The 21,549-nt window shown below is 46.0% G+C and overlaps 1 protein-coding gene across 1 annotated transcript in view; it reads right to left on the bottom strand.

Moving 5' to 3' along the window:
* Positions 1–21,549, bottom strand: part of KIF13B (kinesin family member 13B) — a 225,706-nt gene that overhangs the window by 19,498 nt on the left and 184,659 nt on the right. Inside the window, exons 36-37 of the mRNA XM_069728391.1 lie at positions 20,240–20,357; positions 17,133–17,266 (exon numbers count right to left, since the gene is read on the bottom strand). Of these exons, the coding sequence (XP_069584492.1) occupies positions 17,133–17,266; positions 20,240–20,357 (252 nt within the window). The remainder of the gene's footprint in view (positions 1–17,132; positions 17,267–20,239; positions 20,358–21,549) is intronic.

The raw sequence follows: 21,549 nt of genomic DNA, 5'->3' as shown, positions 1-21,549 counted from the left end.
AAAAATAGTAAATGACCCCCCCCCCCCCCCTCCTTTGTCACCCCCATAGGTAGGGACAATAAAAAAAAAAAAATATTTTTTTTCCCCACTAAGGTTGGGGTAAGAACTAGGGTTAGGGTTAGGGCTAGGGTTAGGGTTCGGGATGTGCACACGTATTCTGGTCCTCTGCGGATTTTTCCGCAGAGGATTTGATAAATCCGCAGTGCTAAACCGCTGTGGATTTACCGCGGTTTTTCTGTGCATTTCACTGCGGTTTTACAACTGCGATTTTCTATTGGAGCAGTTGTAAAACCGCTGCGGAATCCGCAGAAAGAAGTGACATGCTGCGGAATGTAAACCGCTGCGTTTCCGTGCAGTTTTTCTGTAACATGTGTACAGCGATTTTTGTTTCCCATAGGTTTACATTGAACTGTAAACTCATGGGAAACTGCTGCGGATCCTCAGCGTTTTCCGCAGCGTGTGCACATACCTTTAGAATTAGGCTATGTGCACACGGTGCGGATTGGCCGCTGCGGATCCGCAGCAGTGTTCCATCAGGTTTACAGTACCATGTAAACATATGGAAAACCAAATCCGCTGTGCCCATGGTGCGGAAAATACCGCGCGGAAACGCTGCGTTGTATTTTCCGCAGCATGTCAATTCTTTGTGCGGATTCCGCAGCGTTTTACACCTGTTCCTCAATAGGAATCCGCAGGTGAAATCCGCACAAAAAACACTGGAAATCCGCGGAAAATCCGCAGGTAAAACGCAGTGCCTTTTACCCGCGGATTTTTCAAAAATGGTGCTGAAAAATCTCATACGAATCCGCAACGTTGGCACATAACCTTAGGGTTAGGGTTGGGTTGGAATTAGGGTTGTGGTTAGGGTTAGGGGTGTGTTGGGGTTAGGGGTGTGTTGGGGTTAGGGTTGTGATTAGGGTTACGGCTACATTTGGGATAAGGTTTAGGGGTGTGTTGGAGTTAGAATTGAGGGGTTTCCACTGTTTAGGCACATTAGGGGGTCTCCAAACGCAATATGGCGCCACCATTGATTCCAGCCAATCTTGTATTCAAAAAGTCAAATGGTGCTCCCTCACTTCCGAGCCCCGATGTGTGCCCAAACAGTGGTTTACCCCCACATATGGGGTACCAGCATAATCAGGACAAACTGCGCAACAATTACTGGGGTCCAATTTCTCCTGTTACCCTTGTGAAAATAAAGAAATGCTTGCTAAAACATCATTTTTGAGGAAAGAAAAATGATTTTTTATTTTCACGGCTCTGCGTTGTAAACGTCTGTGAAGCACTTGGGGGTTCAAAGTGCTCACCACATATCTAGATAAGTTCCTTGGGGGGTCTAGTTTCCAAAATGGGGTCACTTGTGGGGGGTTTCTACTGTTTAGGCACACCAGGGGCTCTGCAAACGCAACGTGACGTCCGCAGACCATTCCATCAAAGTCTGCATTTCAAAAGTCACTACTTCCCTTCTGAGCCCCGACGTGTGCCCAATCAGTGGTTTACCCCCACTCATGGGGTATCAGCGTACTCAGGAGAAACTGGACAACAACTTTTGGGGTCCAATTTCTCCTGTAACCCTTGGGAAAATAAAAAATTCTGGGCTAAAAAATTATTTTTGAGGAAAGAAAACGTATTTATTATTTTCACGGCTCTGCGTTATAAACTTCTGTGAAGCACTTGGGGCTTGAAAGTGCTCACCACATCTAGATAATTTCATTTCGGGGTCTAGTTTCCGAAATGGGGTCACTTGTGGGGGGTTTCTACTGTTTAGGCACATCAGGGGCTCTGCAAACGCAACGTGACGCCCGTAGAGCATTCCATCAAAGTCTGTATTTCAAAACGTCACTACTTCACTTCCGAGCCCCGGCAAGTGCCCAAATAGTAGTTTACCCCCACATATGGGGTATCACCGTACTCAGGAGAAACAGGACAACAAATATTGGGGTCAAATTTCTCCTGTTACCCTTGGAAAAATAAAAAATTGAGGGCTAAAAAATCATTTTTGAGAAAAGAAATTTTTTTTTATTTTCATGGCTCTGCGTTATAAACTTCTGTGAAGCACTTGAGGGTTCAAACTGCTCACCACACATCTAGATTAGTTCCTTTGGGGGTCTAGTTTCCAAAATGGGGTCATTTGTGGGGGATCTCCAATGTTTAGGCACACAGGGGCTCTCCAAACGCGACATGGTGTCCGCTAATGATTGGAGCTAATTTTCCATTTAAAAAGCCAAATGGCGTGCCTTCCCTTCTGAGCCCTGCCGTGCGCCCAAACAGTGGTTTACCCCCACATATGGGGTATCTGCGTACTCAGGACAAACTGGACAACAACATTTGTGGTCCAATTTCTTCTATTACCATTGGCAAAATAGGAAATTCCAGGCTAAAAAATCATTATTGAGAAAAGAAAAATTATTTTTTATTTTCATGGCCCTGCATTATAAACTTCTGTGAAGCACCTGGGGGTTTAAAGTGCTCAGTATGCATCTAGATAAGTTCCTTGGGGGGTCTAGTTTCCAAAATGGGGTCACTTGTGGGGGAGCTCCATTGCATAGGCACACAGGGGCTCTCCAAATGCGACATGGTGTCCGCTAACAATTGGAGCTAATTTTCCATTCAAAAAGTCAAAAGGCGCGCCTTCCCTTCCGAGCCCTGCCGTGTGCCAAAACAGTGGTTTACCCCCACATATGAGGTATCGGCGTACTCGGGAGAAATTGCTCAACAAATTTTAGGATCGATTTTATCCTACTGCCCATGTGAAAATGTAAAAATTGAGGCGAAAAGAATTTTTTTGTGAAAAAAAAGTACTTTTTCATTTTTACGGATCAATTTGTGAAGCACCTGAGGGTTTAAAGTGCTCACTAGGCATCTAGATAAGTTCCTTGGGGGGTCCAGTTTCCAAAATGGGGTCACTTGTGGGGGAGCTCCAATGTTTAAGCACACAGGGTCTCTCCAAACGCGACATGGTGTCCGCTAACGATGGAGATAATTTTTCTTTCAAAAAGTCAAATGGCGCTCCTTCCCTTCCGAGCCTTACCATGTGCCCAAACAGTGGTTTATCCCCACATGTGAGGTATCGGTGTACTCAGGAGAAATTGCCAAACAAATTTTAGGATCCATTTTATCCTGTTGTCCATGTGAAAATGAAAAAATTGAGGCTAAAAGAATTTTTTTGTGAAAAAAAAGTACTTTTTCATTTTTACGGATCAATTTGTGAAGCACCTGGGGGTTTAAAGGGCTCACTATGCGTCTGGATAAGTTCCTTGGGGCGTCTAGTTTCCAAAATGGGGTCACTTGTGGGGGAGCTCCAATTTTTAGGCACACGGGGGCTCTCCAAACGTGCCATGGTGTCCGCTAAAGAGTGCAGCCAATTTTTCATTCAAAAAGTCAAATGGCGCTCCTTCCCTTCCAAGCCCTGCCGTGCGCCCAAACAGTGGTTTACCCCCACATACGAGGTATCAGCGTACTCAGGACAAATTGGACAACAACTTTCGTTGTTCAGTTTCTCCTTTTACCATTGGGAAAATAAAAAAATTGTTGCTGAAAAATCATTTTTGTGACTAAAAAGATAAATGTTCATTTTTTCCTTCCATGTTGCTTCTGCTGCTGTGAAGCACCAGAAGGGTTAATAAACTTCTTGAATGTGGTTTTGTGCAACTTGAGGGGTGCAGTTTTTAGAATGTTGTCACTTTTTGGTATTTTCAGCCATATAGACCCCTCAAACTGACTTCAAATGTGAGGTGGTCCCTAAAAAAAATGGTTTTGTAAATTTCGTTGTAAAAATGAGAAATCGCTAGTCAAATTTTAACCCTTATAACTTCCTAGCAAAAAAAAATTTTGTTTCGAACATTGTGCTGATGTAAAGTAGACGTGTGGGAAATGTTATTTATTAACTATTTTGTGTCACATAAATCTCTGGTTTAACAGAATAAAAATTCAAAATGTGAAAATTGCGAAATTTTCAAAATTTTCGCCAAATTTCCATTTTTATCACAAATAAACACAGAATTTATTGACCTAAATTTACCACTAACATGAAGCACAATATGTCACGAAAAAACAATCTCAGAACCGCTAGGATCCATTGAAGCGTTCCTGAGTTATTACCTAATGAAGGGACACTGGTCAGAATTGCAAAAAACGGCAAGGTCTTTAAGGTCAAAATAGGCTGGGTCATGAAGGGGTTAAGCCGCTCTACCAAACGTCAAGGTATACCCATATCAGAGCAGTCCTAACTAATGTATGTAATCCCTGTCTGATGTATTTAAAACCTGGTCATATGTACAATACCTGTATGAGCAGGATTCAGAAAAGGAATGTCCATGTGGACACTCTGGACAGAGCGGCTCCTGTGCGCACAGCTCAAAAAAAGAGGGGTGGAGGCCTCCCCAGTCTTGTGGACACAAGAAAACAATTATATGAAACCAGAACACATGAGCTGCGCGCACAGTGAACAAGCCCGTAGAATCATGTTCACACCACCAAGAGACTTGAAAACACAAAAAAGCACAGTAAAACCAAAAACGCTGTTGCAAAAAAATCACAGTGGACAGCAAGTGCTAGGAAAAAGATGGAAAAAACAGGGTATTTGGTTGATACGTTTTTTGCAAAAAATGTATATTAAGCCGCTCTACCAAACGTCAAGGTATACCCGTATCAGAGCAGTCCTAACTAATGTATGTAATCCCTATCTGATGTATTTAAAACCTGGTCATATGTACAATACCTGTATGAGCAGGATTCAGAAAAGGAATGTCCATGTGGACACGCTGGACAGAACGGCTCCTGTGCGCACAGCTCAAAAAAAGAGGGGTGGAGGCCTCCCCAGTCTTGTGGACACAAGAAAACAACGGGGGGGTGGATTGGAGCACGGAGTGGGGGATCGCTGTGCGGGGGGGTGGATTGGAGCACGGAGTGGGGGATCGCTGTGCGGGGGGGTGGATCGGAGCACGGGGGTGTCGCTGCGCGGGGGGGGGGGATCGGAGTGCGGGGGGTTTGATTGGAGCACGGGGGGTGTGATTGGAGCATGGGGGGAGCGGACAGGAGGACGGGGGAGCGGAGCACAGGACGGAGGGGAGCGGACCACAGATCGGAGTGCTGGGGGGGGCGATCGGTGGGGTGGGGTGGGGTGGGGGCACATAAGTGTTTCCAGCCATGGCCGATGATATTGCAGCATCGGCCATGGCTGGATTGTAATATTTCACCAGTTTTTTAGGTGAAATATTACAAATCGCTCTGATTGGCTGTTGAAAGTGAAACTGCCAATCAGAGCGATCGTAGCCACGAGGGGGTGAAGCCACCCCCCCTGGGCTAAACTACCACTCCCCCTGTCCCTGCAGATCGGGTGAAATGGGAGTTAACCCTTTCACCCGATCTGCAGGGACGCGATCTTTCCATGACGCATATGCTGCGTCATGGGTCGGAATGGCACCGACTTTCATGACGCAGCGTATGCGTCAAAGGTCGGGAAGGGGTTAATATACATTTTTTGCAAAAAACGTATCAACCAAATACCCTGTTTTTTCCATCTTTTTACTAGCACTTGCTGTCCACTGATTTTTTTGCAACAGCGTTTTTGGTTTTACTGTGCTTTTTTGTGTTTTCAAGTCTCTTGGTGGTGTGAACATGTCTCTACAGGCTTGTTCACTGTGCGCGCAGCTCATGTGTTCTGGTTTCATATAATTGTTTTCTTGTGTCCACAAGACTGGGGAGGCCTCCACCCCTCTTTTTTCGAGCTGTGCGCACAGGAGCCGTTCTGTCCAGCGTGTCCACATGGACATTCCTTTTCTGAATCCTGCTCATACAGGTATTGTACATATGACCAGGTTTTAAATACATCAGATAGGGATTACATACATTAGTTAGGACTGCTCTGATATGGGTATACCTTGACGTTTGGTAGAGCGGCTTAATATACATTTTTTGCAAAAAACCTATCAACCAAATACCCTGTTTTTTCCATCTTTTTACTAGCACTTGCTGTCCACTGTGATTTTTTTGCAACAGCGTGTTTTTGGTTTTACTGTGCTTTTTTGTGTTTTCAAGTCTCTTGGTGGTGTGAACATGTCTCTACGGGCTTGTTCACTGTGCGCACAGCTCATGTGTTCTGGTTTCATATAATTGTTTTCTTGTGTCCACAAGACTGGGGAGGCCTCCACCCCTCTTTTTTTGAGCTGTGCGCACAGGAGCCGCTCTGTCCAGCGTGTCCACATGGACATTCCTTTTCTGAATCCTGCTCATACAGGTATTGTACATATGACCAGGTTTTAAATACATCAGATAGGGATTACATACATTAGTTAGGACTGCTCTGATATGGGTATACCTTGACGTTTGGTAGAGCGGCTTAATATACATTTTTTGCAAAAAACGTATCAACCAAATACCCTGTTTTTTCCATCTTTTTACTAGCACTTGCTGTCCACTGTGATTTTTTTGCAACAGAGTGTTTTTGGTTTTACTGTGCTTTTTTGTGTTTTCAGGTCCCCGATTGTGTTGTGGCTGTCGAAGAACCGCGAAACATGCAGCCGCGGGGATTCGAACACATTATTCGAGCACGCCGGAGACACTCTTAGCACCGAGCATGCTCAGATAACACCTTATCCGACCATGTTCGAAACAAATTAAAAAAAAAAAAAGTCAAAACTAAGTAGTAGAAGTCTTGAGTTGCCAATGACAAAACTTCCCAGTTCTAAATAATCGTTACCTCTAATTAAGACTCTTTTCTTCCAGGAACAAAAAAAAAAAAAGAAGAAAAGATAAAGGAACGTTGTCATTGCCGATTCCGGAACGAGCCTCCACCCCGGCCCAGAGCACATCAGTCATTTGTACGGCTCATCCGTCACCGGACAATTAAGCACACACATATATATAGACATGACCGGCACAGGAGTCCGGAGCTGCGGCGCAGACGTCTCCGAGATTTACCGTCTCACCTTGTAAAGCAATCATCTCTAATTAGGGGCCCGCTCTTATTAAAAGTGAACACTCTGGAGCCGGTGACCCCGCGCAGACCGCACATTATACTTTAAGTAGACACAAGGCCAACATTATGGAAATGTTATAATTACCAAATGTGCTTACACCGCAGCGAGCTACATGGCCCCCGGGGCCAACGACATTAACGACGCCGGTAATAAAGTGACGAGAGCTTTCTTAAGGGCTCCCGCTGCCCTGATCTTTAACTTCACATTATTATTTTTTTTTTTTTTTTTTTAACGAGAAGAAATATTTAACAGGTTTCAGAAAAGTAACGCTCTAAAAAAAAAATTAAAAAAAAGTTCTGGGATCTCTGATCAGGTCACATCCCCTCCTCCCGCCCCTTGGGTCCATCCAAAAATTGGTCCCAAATCGCTAAACCTAGATTTCTGATAGATGCTAAGTGGGACAGACTATTTTAGGATTTAACACTAAAAGGCCTGCTTTCCTCTGTTTTAGCTCAAAGCCCCCTTCCCAAAAAAAGAGAAAGAAAGGACTAAAAGTAAAAAAAAAGTAAAAGTTAAGTTGGTCCCTGTTTTAGCACTGCTCCGCGGGAAGTATTTGATCTCGTTTGCTCTGCTGTTGTCCCCTTTTTTTTCTGCTCAAAAGCTCTGGCGAGAAACGAGATAATTAAAAATCATCTAATTAGTCACATAGAAGAAAACGGCAAAAGACACGGAATAACGTGGGGCATTTGTCATTGTAAATACTGTACAGTAGACTGCCTCTGTATACTACAGACTTGTTTCATCACGCTCCTCCAAGAAAAAAAAGAAACCTCTTCTTATTTGTGTCTTCTACAGATTATTATACTTCAGGTAATCTTATAATCACTTGGCTACATATTCGGGGTAACCGTACAACATTGTAGATGCAATGCAAGCTCTCTTTGCTGTACAGTAAACTGCATCTCTACACTGCACAGACTTGTTTCATCACAAGAAAAGAGAAATCTTTCCAATTCTTAATGTCTTCCACAGGGTAACCTTGCATTCGTATGGCTACTTATTCAGAGTAATCAGTCAAATACATTGTAGAAACACAAAAAGCTTAAGAATAATAGGGGTGCCCAAACTTTTCATATAACTGTATAGCACAGCCCACGCAGTATATAACACAGCCCACGCAGTATATAACACAGCCCACGTAATTTATAGCAAAGCCCACGCAGTACATAACACAGCCCACGCAGTACTTCACACAGCCCACGCAGTACTTCACACAGCCCACGCAGTACTTCACACAGCCCACACAGTACTTCACACAGCCCACGCAGCATATAACACAGCCCACGCAGCGTATAACACAGCCCACGCAGCGTATAACACAGCCCACGCAGCGTATAACACAGCCCACGCAGCGTATAACACAGCCCACGCAGCGTATAACACAGCCCACGCAGCATATAACACAGCCCACGCAGCATATAACACAGCCCACGCAGCATATAACACAGCCCACGCAGCATATATCACAGCCCACGCAGCATATAACAGCCCACGCAGCATATAACAGCCCACGCAGCATATAACACAGACCACGTAGCATATAACACAGCCCACGCAGCATATAACAGCCCACGCAGCATATAACACAGCCCACGCAGCATATAACAGCCCACGCAGCATATAACACAGCCCACGCAGCATATAACACAGCATATAACACAGCCCACGCAGCATATAACACAGCCCACGCAGCATATAACACAGCCCACGCAGCATATAACAGCCCACGCAGCATATAACACAGACCACGTAGCATATAACACAGCCCACACAGCATATAACAGCCCACGCAGCATATAACACAGCCCACGCAGCATATAACAGCCCACGCAGCATATAACACAGCCCACGCAGCATATAACACAGCATATAACACAGCCCACGCAGCATATAACACAGCCCACGCAGCATATAACACAGCCCACGCAGCATATAACACAGCCCACGCGGCATATAACACAGCCCACGCGGCATATAACACAGCCCACGCGGCATATAACAGCCCACGCGGCATATAACACAGCCCACGCGGCATATAACACAGCCCACGCGGCATATAACACAGCCCACGCGGCATATAACACAGCCCACGCGGCATATAACACAGCCCACGCGGCATATAACACAGCCCACGCGGCATATAACACAGCCCACGCGGCATATAACACAGCCCACGCGGCATATAACACAGCCCACGCGGCATATAACACAGCCCACGCGGCATATAACACAGCCCACGCGGCATATAACACAGCCCACGCGGCATATAACACAGCCCACGCGGCATATAACACAGCCCACGCGGCATATAACACAGCCCACGCGGCATATAACACAGCCCACGCGGCATATAACAGCCCACGCGGCATATAACAGCCCACGCGGCATATAACAGCCCACGCGGCATATAACACAGCCCACGCGGCATATAACACAGCCCACGCGGCATATAACACAGCCCACGCGGCATATAACACAGCCCACGCGGCATATAACACAGCCCACGCGGCATATAACACAGCCCACGCGGCATATAACACAGCCCACGCGGCATATATCACAGCCCACGCGGCATATAACACAGCCCACGCGGCATATAACACAGCCCACGCGGCATATAACACAGCCCACGCGGCATATAACAGTGGCCACGCGGCATATAACACAGCCCACGCGGCATATAACAGCCCACGCGGTATATAACACAGCCCACGCGGCATATAACACAGCCCACGCGGCATATAACACAGCCCACGCGGCATATAACAGCCCACGCGGCATATAACACAGCCCACGCGGCATATAACACAGCCCACGCGGCATATAACAGCCCACGCGGCATATAACACAGCCCACGCGGCATATAACACAGCCCACGCGGCATATAACACAGCCCACGCGGCATATAACACAGCCCACGCGGCATATAACACAGCCCACGCGGCATATAACACAGCCCACGCGGCATATAACACAGCCCACGCGGCATATAACACAGCCCACGCGGCATATAACACAGCCCACGCGGCATATAACACAGCCCACGCGGCATATAACACAGCCCACGCGGCATATAACACAGCCCACGCGGCATATAACACAGCCCACGCGGCATATAACACAGCCCACGCGGCATATAACACAGCCCACGCGGCATATAACACAGCCCACGCGGCATATAACACAGCCCACGCGGCATATAACACAGCCCACGCAGTATATAACACAGCCCACGCAGTATATAACAGCCCACGCAGTATATAACACAGCCCTGGGCTGTGTTATATACTGCGTGGGCTGTGCTATATATTACGTGGGCTGTGTTATATACTGCATGTCTGCTATATACTACATGGTTCCTATCTACTACGTGGCCTGTGCTATAAACTATGTGGCTGCTATATACATACATACATACATATTGTAGAATACCCGATGCATTAATACAGGCCACGCAGTATATAACAGTGGCTACACAGTATATAACACAGCCCACGTAGTATATAACACTGCCCATGTAGTATATTGCAACCACGCAGTATATAACACAGCCCACGCAGTATATAACACTGGCCACGCAGTATATAACACAGCCCACGCAGTATATAACACAGCCCACGCAGTATATAACACAGCCCACGCAGTATATAACACAGCCCACGCAGTATATAACACAGCCCACGCAGTATATAACACAGCCCACGCAGTATATAACACAGCCCACGCAGTATATAACACAGCCCACGCAGTATATAACACAGCCCACGCAGTATATAACACAGCCCACGCAGTATATAACACAGCCCACGTAGTATATAACACAGCCCACGCAGTATATAACACTGGCCACGTAGTATATAGCAGCCACACAGTATATAGCAGCCACGCTGTATATAACAGCCCACGTAGTATATAGCAGTGTGGGCACCATATCCCGGTTAAAAAAAATAATTAAAATAAAAAATAGTTATATACTCACCCGCCGGTGTCCAGCGAGACCGCTAAGTCTTCTGGGTAATTTTGCAATGCATCTCTGGGAACGGAAGCTGGCGGCAGCCGCGCGTGCATCGGCGGATGACGGAAGGTGAGAACTGCAGGATTTTTGTTGTTTTATTATTTTTAACAATATATCTTTTTACTCTTGATGCTGCATAGGCATGATGTCACAGCTCACCTCCTCCTCCTCCTGTACAATGACTGATAACACCTCTGTACACAGCAGATAACACAAGATCCACCATTCACAATAGATGATATCACAGCTCACCTCCTCCTCCTGTACAATGACTGATAACACCTCTACATACAGTAGATAACACAGGATCCACCATTCACAATAGGTGATGTCACAGCTCACCTCCTCCTCCTGTACAATGACTGATAACACCTCTACATACAGTAGATAACACAGGATCCACCATTCACAACAGGTGATGTCACAGCTCACCTCCCCCTCCTGTACAATGACTGATAACACCTCTATATACAGTAGATAACACAGGATCCACCATTCACAATAGGTGATGTCACAGCTCACCTCCTCCTCCAGTACAATGACTGATAACACCTTTATATACAGTATTCGGATTGTCATTTTGCACACACTCATTAGATGCATTAATACAACAGATGGGGTCAGAGTTTTTTTTCCATCTACATGTGAATTTCTAGAAACCACAGGAAGTCTAAAATAAAAATAAATTAAAAACCCTAGTGGCAGGTGTGAGAACTGCAAGATTTCAATTTTTTTTATTTTTAATATTGTGGTATGGATAAAAAATAATTGACAAAAACTAGTAAAAAAATAAATTTCATATAAAAACCTGATTTAACCCCTTTCTGCCAGCTGACGGAATAGTACGTCAGCTGGCAGATCCCCTGCTTTGAGGTGGGCTCCGGTGGTGAGCCCACCTCAAAGCCGCGACATGTCAGCTGTTTTGTACTAGCGCTCCCGGCCGCGTGGCCGGAGGTGCTCGCACTGCTGATCCCCGTCACATGATCGGGGGTCATCGGTGCATTGCCATAACAACCAGAGGTCTCCTTGAGACCTCTATGGTTGTTGAAGGCCGATTGCTTTGAGCTCCACCCTGTGGTCGGCGTTCAAAGCAACCCTGCATTTCTGCTACATAGAGGTGATCTGTACTTCACCTCTATGTAGCAGAGGCGATCGAGTTGTGCATGCTTCTAGCCTCCCATGGAGACTATTGAAGCATGCCAAAATTTAAAAAAAGTGATTAAAAATATAAAAAAAATAAAAAATATATAAAAGTTCAAATCACCCCCTTTCGCCCCAATCAAAATAAAACAATTAAAAAAAAAATCAAACATACACATATTTGGTATCGCCGCGTTCAGAATCGCCCGATCTATCAATAACATCAAAGGATTAACCTGACTGCTAAATGACGTAGCGAGAAAAAAAATCAAAACGCCAAAATTACGTTTTTTTGGTCGCCACGACATTGCATTAAAATGCAATAACGGGCGATCAAAATAACGTATCTACACCAAAATGGTATCATTAAAAACGCCAGCTCGGCACGCAAAAAATAAGCCCTCACCTGACCCCAGATCACGAAGATTGGAGACGCTACGGGTATCGGAAAATCACGTTATTTTTTTTTTGGTTTTTTTTAGCAAAATTTGGAATTTTTTTTCACCACTTAGATAAAAAATAACCTAGACATGTTAGGTGTCTATGAACTCGTAATGACCTGGAGAATCATAATGGCAGGTTAGTTTTAGCATTTAGTGAACCTAGCAAAAAAGCCAAACAAAAAACCAGTGTGAGATTGCACTTTTTTTGCAATTTCATCACACTTGGAATTTTTTTCCCGTTTTCTGTTACATGGCATGGTAAAATCAATGGTATCGTTCAAAAGTACATCTCGTCCCGCAAAAAATAAGCCCTCACATGGCCATATTGACGGAAAAACAAAAAAGTTATGGCTCTGGGAAGGAGGGGAGCAAAAAACGAAAATGAAAAAGCGGAAAAAGCTCCGGGGGTGAAGGGATAAAGAAGAGGTAATTTTTCGATGATGGCTTCCCTTTAAGAGAGGAGCTGTGAGAGATATTCTTAGGGAAGCATCACCCTTTATTATATTACTAGCTGAAGAGCCCGGCGTTGCCTGGGCATAGTAAATATCTGTGGTTAGTTATAGCACCTCACTTCTCTTATTTTCCCATCACGCCTCTCATTTTCCCAATCACATCTTTAATTTTCCCCCTCACATCTCTCATTCCCCCCCTAACACTTGTCATTTCGACCTCACATCTGTCATTTTGCACTCACACCTTTTCATTTTCACCTCACACCTCTCATTTTCACCTCAGTATATACATGTTTGTCATCTCCCTTATATACAGTATACACCTGTATGTCATCTCCTGTATATAGTATATACCTGTATGTCATCTCCCCTGTATATAGTATATACATGCTGTGTCTCATCTCCCCTGTATATAGTATATACCTGTATGTCATCTCCTCCTATATATAGTATATACCTGTATGTCATCTCCTTCTATATATAGTATATACCTGTATGTCATCTCCTCCTGTATATAGTATATACCTGTGTGTCTTCTCCCCTGTATATAGTATATATCTGTGTGTCATCTCCTGTATATAGTATATACCTGTATGTCATCTCCTCCTCTATATGATATATACAGTGGGGCAAAAAAGTATTTAGTCAGTCAGCAATAGTGCAAGTTCCACCACTTAAAAAGATGAGAGGCGTCTGTAATTTACATCATAGGTAGACCTCAACTATGGGAGACAAACTGAGAAAAAAAAATCCAGAAAATCACATTTTCTGTTTTTTTATCATTTTATTTGCATATTATGGTGGAAAATAAGTATTTGGTCAGAAACAAACAATCAAGATTTCTGGCTCTCACAGACCTGTAACTTCTTCTTTAAGATTCTCCTCTTTCCTCCACTCATTACCTGTAGTAATGGCACCTGTTTAAACTTGTTATCAGTATAAAAAGACACTTGTGCACACCCTCAAACAGTCTGACTCCAAACTCCACTATGGTGAAGACCAAAGAGCTGTCAAAGGACACCAGAAACAAAATTGTAGCCCTGCACCAGGCTGGGAAGACTGAATCTGCAATAGCCAACCAGCTTGGAGTGAAAAAATCAACAGTGGGAGCAATAATTAGAAAATGGAAGACATACAAGACCACTGATAATCTCCCTCGATCTGGGGCTCCACGCAAAATCCCACCCCGTGGGGTCAGAATGATCACAAGAACGGTGAGCAAAAATCCCAGAACCACGCGGGGGGACCTAGTGAATGAACTGCAGAGAGCTGGGACCAATGTAACAAGGCCTACCATAAGTAACACACTACGCCACCATGGACTCAGATCCTGCAGTGCCAGACGTGTCCCACTGCTTAAGCCAGTACATGTCTGAGCCCGTCTGAAGTTTGCTGGAGAGCATTTGGATGATCCAGAGGAGTTTTGGGAGAATGTCCTATGGTCTGATGAAACCAAACTGGAACTGTTTGGTAGAAACACAACTTGTCGTGTTTGGAGGAAAAAGAATACTGAGTTGCATCCATCAAACACCATACCTACTGTAAAGCATGGTGGTGGAAACATCATGCTTTGGGGCTGTTTCTCTGCAAAGGGGCCAGGACGACTGATCCGGGTACATGAAAGAATGAATGGGGCTATGTATCGTGAGATTTTGAGTGCAAACCTCCTTCAATCAGCAAGGGCATTGAAGATGAAACGTGGCTGGGTCTTTCAACATGATAATGATCCAAAGCACACCGCCAGGGCAACGAAGGAGTGGCTTCGTAAGAAGCATTTCAAGGTCCTGGAGTGACCTAGCCAGTCTCCAGATCTCAACCCTATAGAAAACCTTTGGAGGGAGTTGAAAGTCCGTGTTGCCAAGCGAAAAGCCAAAAACATCACTGCTCTAGAGGAGATCTGCATGGAGGAATGGGCCAACATACCAACAACAGTGTGTGGCAACCTTGTGAAGACTTAGAGAAAACGTTTGACCTCTGTCATTGCCAACAAAGGATATATTACAAAGTATTGAGATGAAATTTTGTTTCTGACCAAATACTTATTTTCCACCATAATATGCAAATAAAATGTTAAAAAAAACAGACAATGTGATTTTCTGGATTTTTTTTTCTCAGTTTGTCTCCCATAGTTGAGGTCTACCTATGATGTAAATTACAGACGCCTCTCATCTTTTTAAGTGGGGGAACTTGCACTATTGCTGACTGACTAAATACTTTTTTGCCCCACTGTACCTGTATGTCATCTCCTCCTGTATATAGTATGTACCTGTATGTCATCTCCTCCTCTATATAGTATATACCTGTGTGTCATCTCTCCTGTATATAGTATATACCTGTGTGTCATCTCCCCGTATATAGTATATATCTGTATGTCATCTCCTCCTGTATTAGACCTCGTTCACACGTTATTTGCTCAGTATTTTTACCTCAGTATTTGTAAGCTAAATTGGCAGCCTGATAAATCACCAGCCAACAGGAAGCCCTCCCCCTGGCAGTATATATTAGCTCACACATACACATAATAGACAGGTCATGTGACTGACAGCTGCCGTATTTCCTATATGGTACATTTGTTGCTCTTGTAGTTTGTCTGCTTATTAATCAGATTTTTATTTTTGAAGGATAATACCAGACTTGTGTGTGTCTTAGGGCGAGTTTCGTTTGTCAAGTTGTGTGTGTTGAGTTGCGTGTGGCAACATGCGTGTAGCAACTTTTTGTGTGTCGAGTTGCATGTGATAGGTTAGTGCAGCAAGTTGTGTGCAGCAAGTTTTGCGCATGGCGAGTTTTTGCGCGTGGCGAGTTTTATGTGTGGTGCCTTTTGAGTATGTGCAAGTTTTGTGTGAGGCAAGTTTTGCATGTGTTGCAACTTTTGCGCATGTGGCAATTTTTGCGCGTGTGCAAGTTTTGCGTGTGGTGAGTTTTCCATGAGGTGAGTTTTGCACTTGTGGCGAGTTTTGCGTGAGCCTAGTTTTTGCATGTGGTGAGTTTTGCGCATGGCGAGTTTTGAGTGGTGACTTTTGTGTTTCGACTTTTATGTGGCGAGGTTGGTGTATGTGTGGTGAAATGTGTGCTGAGGGTAATATGTGTTCAAGCACGTGGTAGTGTGTGGCGCATTTTGTGTGTGTTCATATCCCCATGTGGTGAGTATCCCATGTCGGGGCCCCACCTTAGCAACTGTACGGTATATACTCTTTGGCGCAATCGCTCTCATTCTTTACGTCCCCCTTGTTCACATCTGGCAGCTGTCAATTTGCCTCCAACACTTTTCCTTTCATTTTTTTCCCCATTATGTAGATAGGGGCAAAATTGTTTGGTGAATTGGAAAGCGCGGGGTTAAAATTTCACCTCACAACATAGCCTATGACGCTCTCGGGGTCCAGACGTGTGACCGTGCAAAATTTTGTGGCTGTAGCTGCGACGGTGCAGATGCCAATCTCGGACATACATACACACACACACATACATTCATCTTTATATATTAGATATTAAGGGATTGACTTTTGGGGCATTTTTTGCGGATATTTCAGAATTACCATAAATATATATATTTCGGAGTCTCAGGGATACGGCAGGAGGAGTCGGCCCAGTCCTGTCTCACACTTAGCAGGTAACCAGCCGGCAGTAATTGATGGTCATAAATTTGACTTTGCTTCTTAGGATGTAAATGTAATTTATACGGGGGAACATTGGCTTCACTGCCGTCACACGGTGCAAGGAATACAAAGTACGGGCAGATTACGGGCGACATCTGATACCAATCAGGGGCCACATGACCGCCCCAGGCAAAGGCCGCCTGGCCACGGGCCGCCCAACCACCCCGAGCAGGGGCAGCCCGACCACCCCGGGCAGGGGCCACCCGACCACCCCGGGCAGGGGCAGCCCGACCACCCCGGGCAGGGGCCGCCCGACCACCCCGGGCAGGGGCAGCCCGACCACCCCGGGCAGGGGCCGCCCGACCACCCCGGGCAGGGGCCGCCCGACCACCCCGGGCAGGGGCCGCCCGACCACCCCGGGCAGGGGCCGCCCGACCACCCCGAGCAGGGGCCGCCCGACCACCCCGGGCAGGAGCCGCCCGACCGCCCCAGACAGGGGCCACCATTACCTGAGGAGCCGCCATGGATCCCGGCTGTCTGCTCTTCTCGTCCCGCTGAGGAAGGAGAGATTTAAGGAGTTTGGGCATCTGAGGCACGAAGGATTTGACAGGGCTTAGGTAGGAGGATACTGACGATTCATGACCTGCCACAAAAGAACAAAAATGTCACAAATAATGTCAAAATGCTGGAAGCTACAGGATTTTTCAAGGGTGCGATGTTGCCCAAAAATGGCCACAACCCCTAAATACGGTCTGCCTATGAATATATTGACAATTGGTAACCCTGGTTCACACCGAATATTTCTGGTGCAGAGGTTAAGAAGATCATCGGGATCAAGAAAAAAAGAATAAAAAAAAGTTAATAAATAAAAAACGGAGCTTTACTCACCTATTAAAGGGGTTTTCCAATAAATATTACTTTTCTACCATAGGCTTTAGATTTAATATAAACTCCACCTTACGCACCTTCCTCTGCTCCAGCGACGCTTCTCTGACGCTCTCCCTGGACTTTGACTGACTGCAGCGGTGGTGTCTTGACCACATCAGGATCAATGCTAAGCCCAATGATTGGCTGCAGCTTTCACGTGTGGTGTACTCGGGACGTCACCGCTGCATCCGGTCTTCGGTGAGTACAGATGAATTTGTTATTTTTTTAAGAAACACAAAACTATTCTTAAGGTAAGTTGCAAAATAATGGTCTCAGTCCTGTGACTGCTGGAGCTAGAGATTGGCTGCAGTGGTCACATGTGTATATTGGATGTCATTGCTGATCACGTAGGCCGTTGATTGGTTGTAGCAGTCACATTTGTAGAAAGGACATCATTTCTGACCACAGAGGCCAGTGATTGGCTGCAGTGGTCACATGTGTACATGGGATGTCATTGCTGACCACATAGGCTAGTGATTGACTGTAGTGGTCACATGAGTAGGAACAAAATCATTACTGACCACAGAGGTCGTTGATTGGCTGCAGTGGTCATGTGTATATGGGATGTAGCGGCTGACCACAAATGACAATGATTAGCTACAGGAATCACATGTATATGGTAAATGACTGCTGACAACACAGGCTGTTGATTGACTGCAGTGGTCGCGTGTATATGAGATGTCATTGCTGATCACGGAAGCCATTAATTGGCTTCAGTGGTCACATGTGTAGACAGGGCATCATTGCTGACCACAGCAGTCAGTGATCGGCAGTAGAGGTCACATGTGTAGACAGGGCATCATTGCTGACCACAGCAGTCAGTGATTGGCAGTAGAGGTCACATGTGTAGACAGGGCATCATTGCTGACCACAGCAGTCAGTGATTGGCAGTAGAGGTCACATGTGTAGACAGGGCATCATTACTGACCACAGCAGTCAGTGATCGGCAGTAGAGGTCACATGTGTAGACAGGGCATCATTACTGACCACAGCAGTCAGTGATTGGCAGTAGCGGTCTCATGTGTAGACAGGGCATCATTGCTGACCACAGCAGTCAGTGATCGGCAGTAGAGGTCACATGTGTAGACAGGGCATCATTACTGACCACAGCAGTCAGTGATCGGCAGTAGAGGTCACATGTGTAGACAGGGCATCATTACTGACCACAGCAGTCAGTGATCGGCAGTAGAGGTCACATGTGTAGACAGGGCATCATTACTGACCACAGCAGTCAGTGATTGGCAGTAGCGGTCTCATGTGTAGACAGGGCATCATTACTGACCACAGCAGTCAGTGATCGGCAGTAGAGGTCACATGTGTAGACAGGGCATCATTGCTGACCACAGCAGTCAGTGATCGGCTGTAGAGGTCACATGTGTAGACAGGGCATCATTGCTGACCACAGCTATCAGTGATCGGCAGTAGAGGTCACATGTGTAGACAGGGCATCATTGCTGAACACAGCAGTCAGTGATCGGCTGTAGAGGTCTCATGTGTAGACAGGGCATCATTGCTGAACACAGCAGTCAGTGATCGGCTGTAGAGGTCTCATGTGTAGACAGGGCATCATTGCTGACCACAGCAGTCAGTGATCGGCTGTAGAGGTCACATGTGTAGACAGGGCATCATTGCTGACCACAGCTATCAGTGATCGGCAGTAGAGGTCACATGTGTAGACAGGGCATCATTGCTGAACACAGCAGTCAGTGATCGGCTGTAGAGGTCTCATGTGTAGACAGGGCATCATTGCTGAACACAGCAGTCAGTGATCGGCTGTAGAGGTCTCATGTGTAGACAGGGCATCATTGCTGACCACAGCAGTCAGTGATCGGCAGTAGCGGTCTCATGTGTAGACAGGGCATCATTGCTGAACACAGCAGTCAGTGATCGGCTGTAGAGGTCTCATGTGTAGACAGGGCATCATTACTGACCACAGCAGTCAGTGATCGGCTGTAGAGGTCACATGTGTAGACAGGGCATCATTGCTGAACACAGCAGTCAGTGATCGGCTGTAGAGGTCTCATGTGTAGACAGGGCATCATTGCTGAACACAGCAGTCAGTGATTGGCAGTAGCAGTCTCATGTGTAGACAGGGCATCATTACTGACCACAGCAGTCAGTGATTGGCAGTAGCGGTCTCATGTGTAGACAGGGCATCATTGCTGACCGCAGCAGTCAGTGATCGGCAGTAGAGGTCACATGTGTAGACAGGGCATCATTGCTGACCGCAGCAGTCAGTGATTGGCAGTAGCGGTCTCATGTGTAGACAGGGCATCATTACTGACCACAGCTGTCAGTGATTGGCAGTAGCGGTCTCATGTGTAGACAGGGCATCACTGCTGACCGCAGCAGTCAGTGATCGGCTGTAGAGGTCACATGTGTAGACAGGGCATCATTGCTGAACACAGCAGTCAGTGATCGGCAGTAGCGGTCTCATGTGTAGACAGGGCATCATTGCTGACCGCAGCAGTGTTTGGCCGTAGAGGTCACATGTGTAGACGGGATATCACAATGGATATGAATGGAGAAAACATTAAAACTTCAAAAATCAAACCTATAAATCTGGTAAACTGCTCAGCTTTTTTTTTTTTCACTAATGGGGTGAATCTATGGAATGTGGATGGTAACAGTTTCAGTACAGTGTGAAGTTATGGGCTTGATGCCATGTAGTCGGGGATAGGACACTTGCCTGACTCCAGAGACTGGTTGTGCCCAGATCCTGCGGTCCTGGCAGCTCGGGGCGAGGTGCCGCTGCGGTTGGAGAGGGTTGAGGATTGGGACACGTCTTGCTGACTCTCCCATCGACCCTATGATGAAATCAGATAAGCAGGAGGGTTATATATCAGCAGATAACAAGAGCATGCCGATTCTGCACTGGATGATCCCACCATAAGCCCTGCATATTACACATAACGGGAATTAAAGAGTAAATATGAACCACAAAATAATGGAAGTTATTAAAAATCCAGGCAAATAACGCTACAGACAGCTCACTGACTGACAACAGTGATGATAGACGTTGGGCTTTGGATGTGGCCTTCGGTGCTCCTATGTTTTTATTTCCAATGTCTATATAAGGCTTCTAAGACTCACACCTGTGACTTTGTATGAAGACTTTATAGCAAGTTTTAGTTTGTCTGTGCAGTTTCTGTCCACAGTCTCCAGGACGTCTCCCGGCTGTCTGTGTTTTCCTGTCCCCGAATTACTTGTCTGCAGCTTTCAGTAGCACTGCTATCTGCGGTCTCCAGGACGTCACCTTTCTGCCTGTGACTTCCAGTAACTCTGATGTCGGTGGTATCCAGGGTTTCTCCAGTATGTCTGTGGCTTCGAGTAACCCAGATACCTGTTTGCGGTCTACAGGATGTATATGGTCTGTTTGTGACTCCCATAGTATGCAGACTTCTAGTTACTCCGAAGTTCTGTCTGCTAGCTATTCCCGGTCTTCTAGGAACTCTGAATACCATGGAAGCTGGAGACGGACATGTAGCAGACTCTCTCGTTAGGGTACCGTCACACAGTGCAATTTTGATCGCTACGACGGCACGATTCGTGACGTTCGAGCGATATAGTTACGATATCGCAGTGTCTGACACGCTCCTGCGATCAGGGACCCCGCTGAGAATTGTACGTCGTAGCAGATCGTTTGAAACTTTCTTTCGTCGTCTAGTGTCCCGCTGTGGCGGCATGATCGCATGGTGTAACATATATCGTATACGATGTGCGCATAGTAACCAACGGCTTCTACATCGCACATACGTCATGAAATTATCGCTCCAGCGTCGTACATTGCAAAGTGTGACAGCAGTCTACGACGCTGGAGCGATATTGTTACGATGCTGACCGTCGTAGCGATCAAAATGCCACTGTGTGACGGTACCCTTACTCTGAAGTTCTACCTGTGATCTTCAGAACGTCATCAGTCTGTGGCGTCTAGTAACTCAACTACCTGTCTGCGCTCTCCAGGACGTCTCCTGTCTGCCTTTGGCTTCCAGTAACTTA

The sequence above is a fragment of the Ranitomeya imitator genome, chromosome 5 (assembly GCF_032444005.1).
Source record: "Ranitomeya imitator isolate aRanImi1 chromosome 5, aRanImi1.pri, whole genome shotgun sequence".
NCBI lineage: Eukaryota > Metazoa > Chordata > Amphibia > Anura > Dendrobatidae > Ranitomeya > Ranitomeya imitator.
This window is presented reverse-complemented; position numbering and strand designations above follow the sequence as displayed.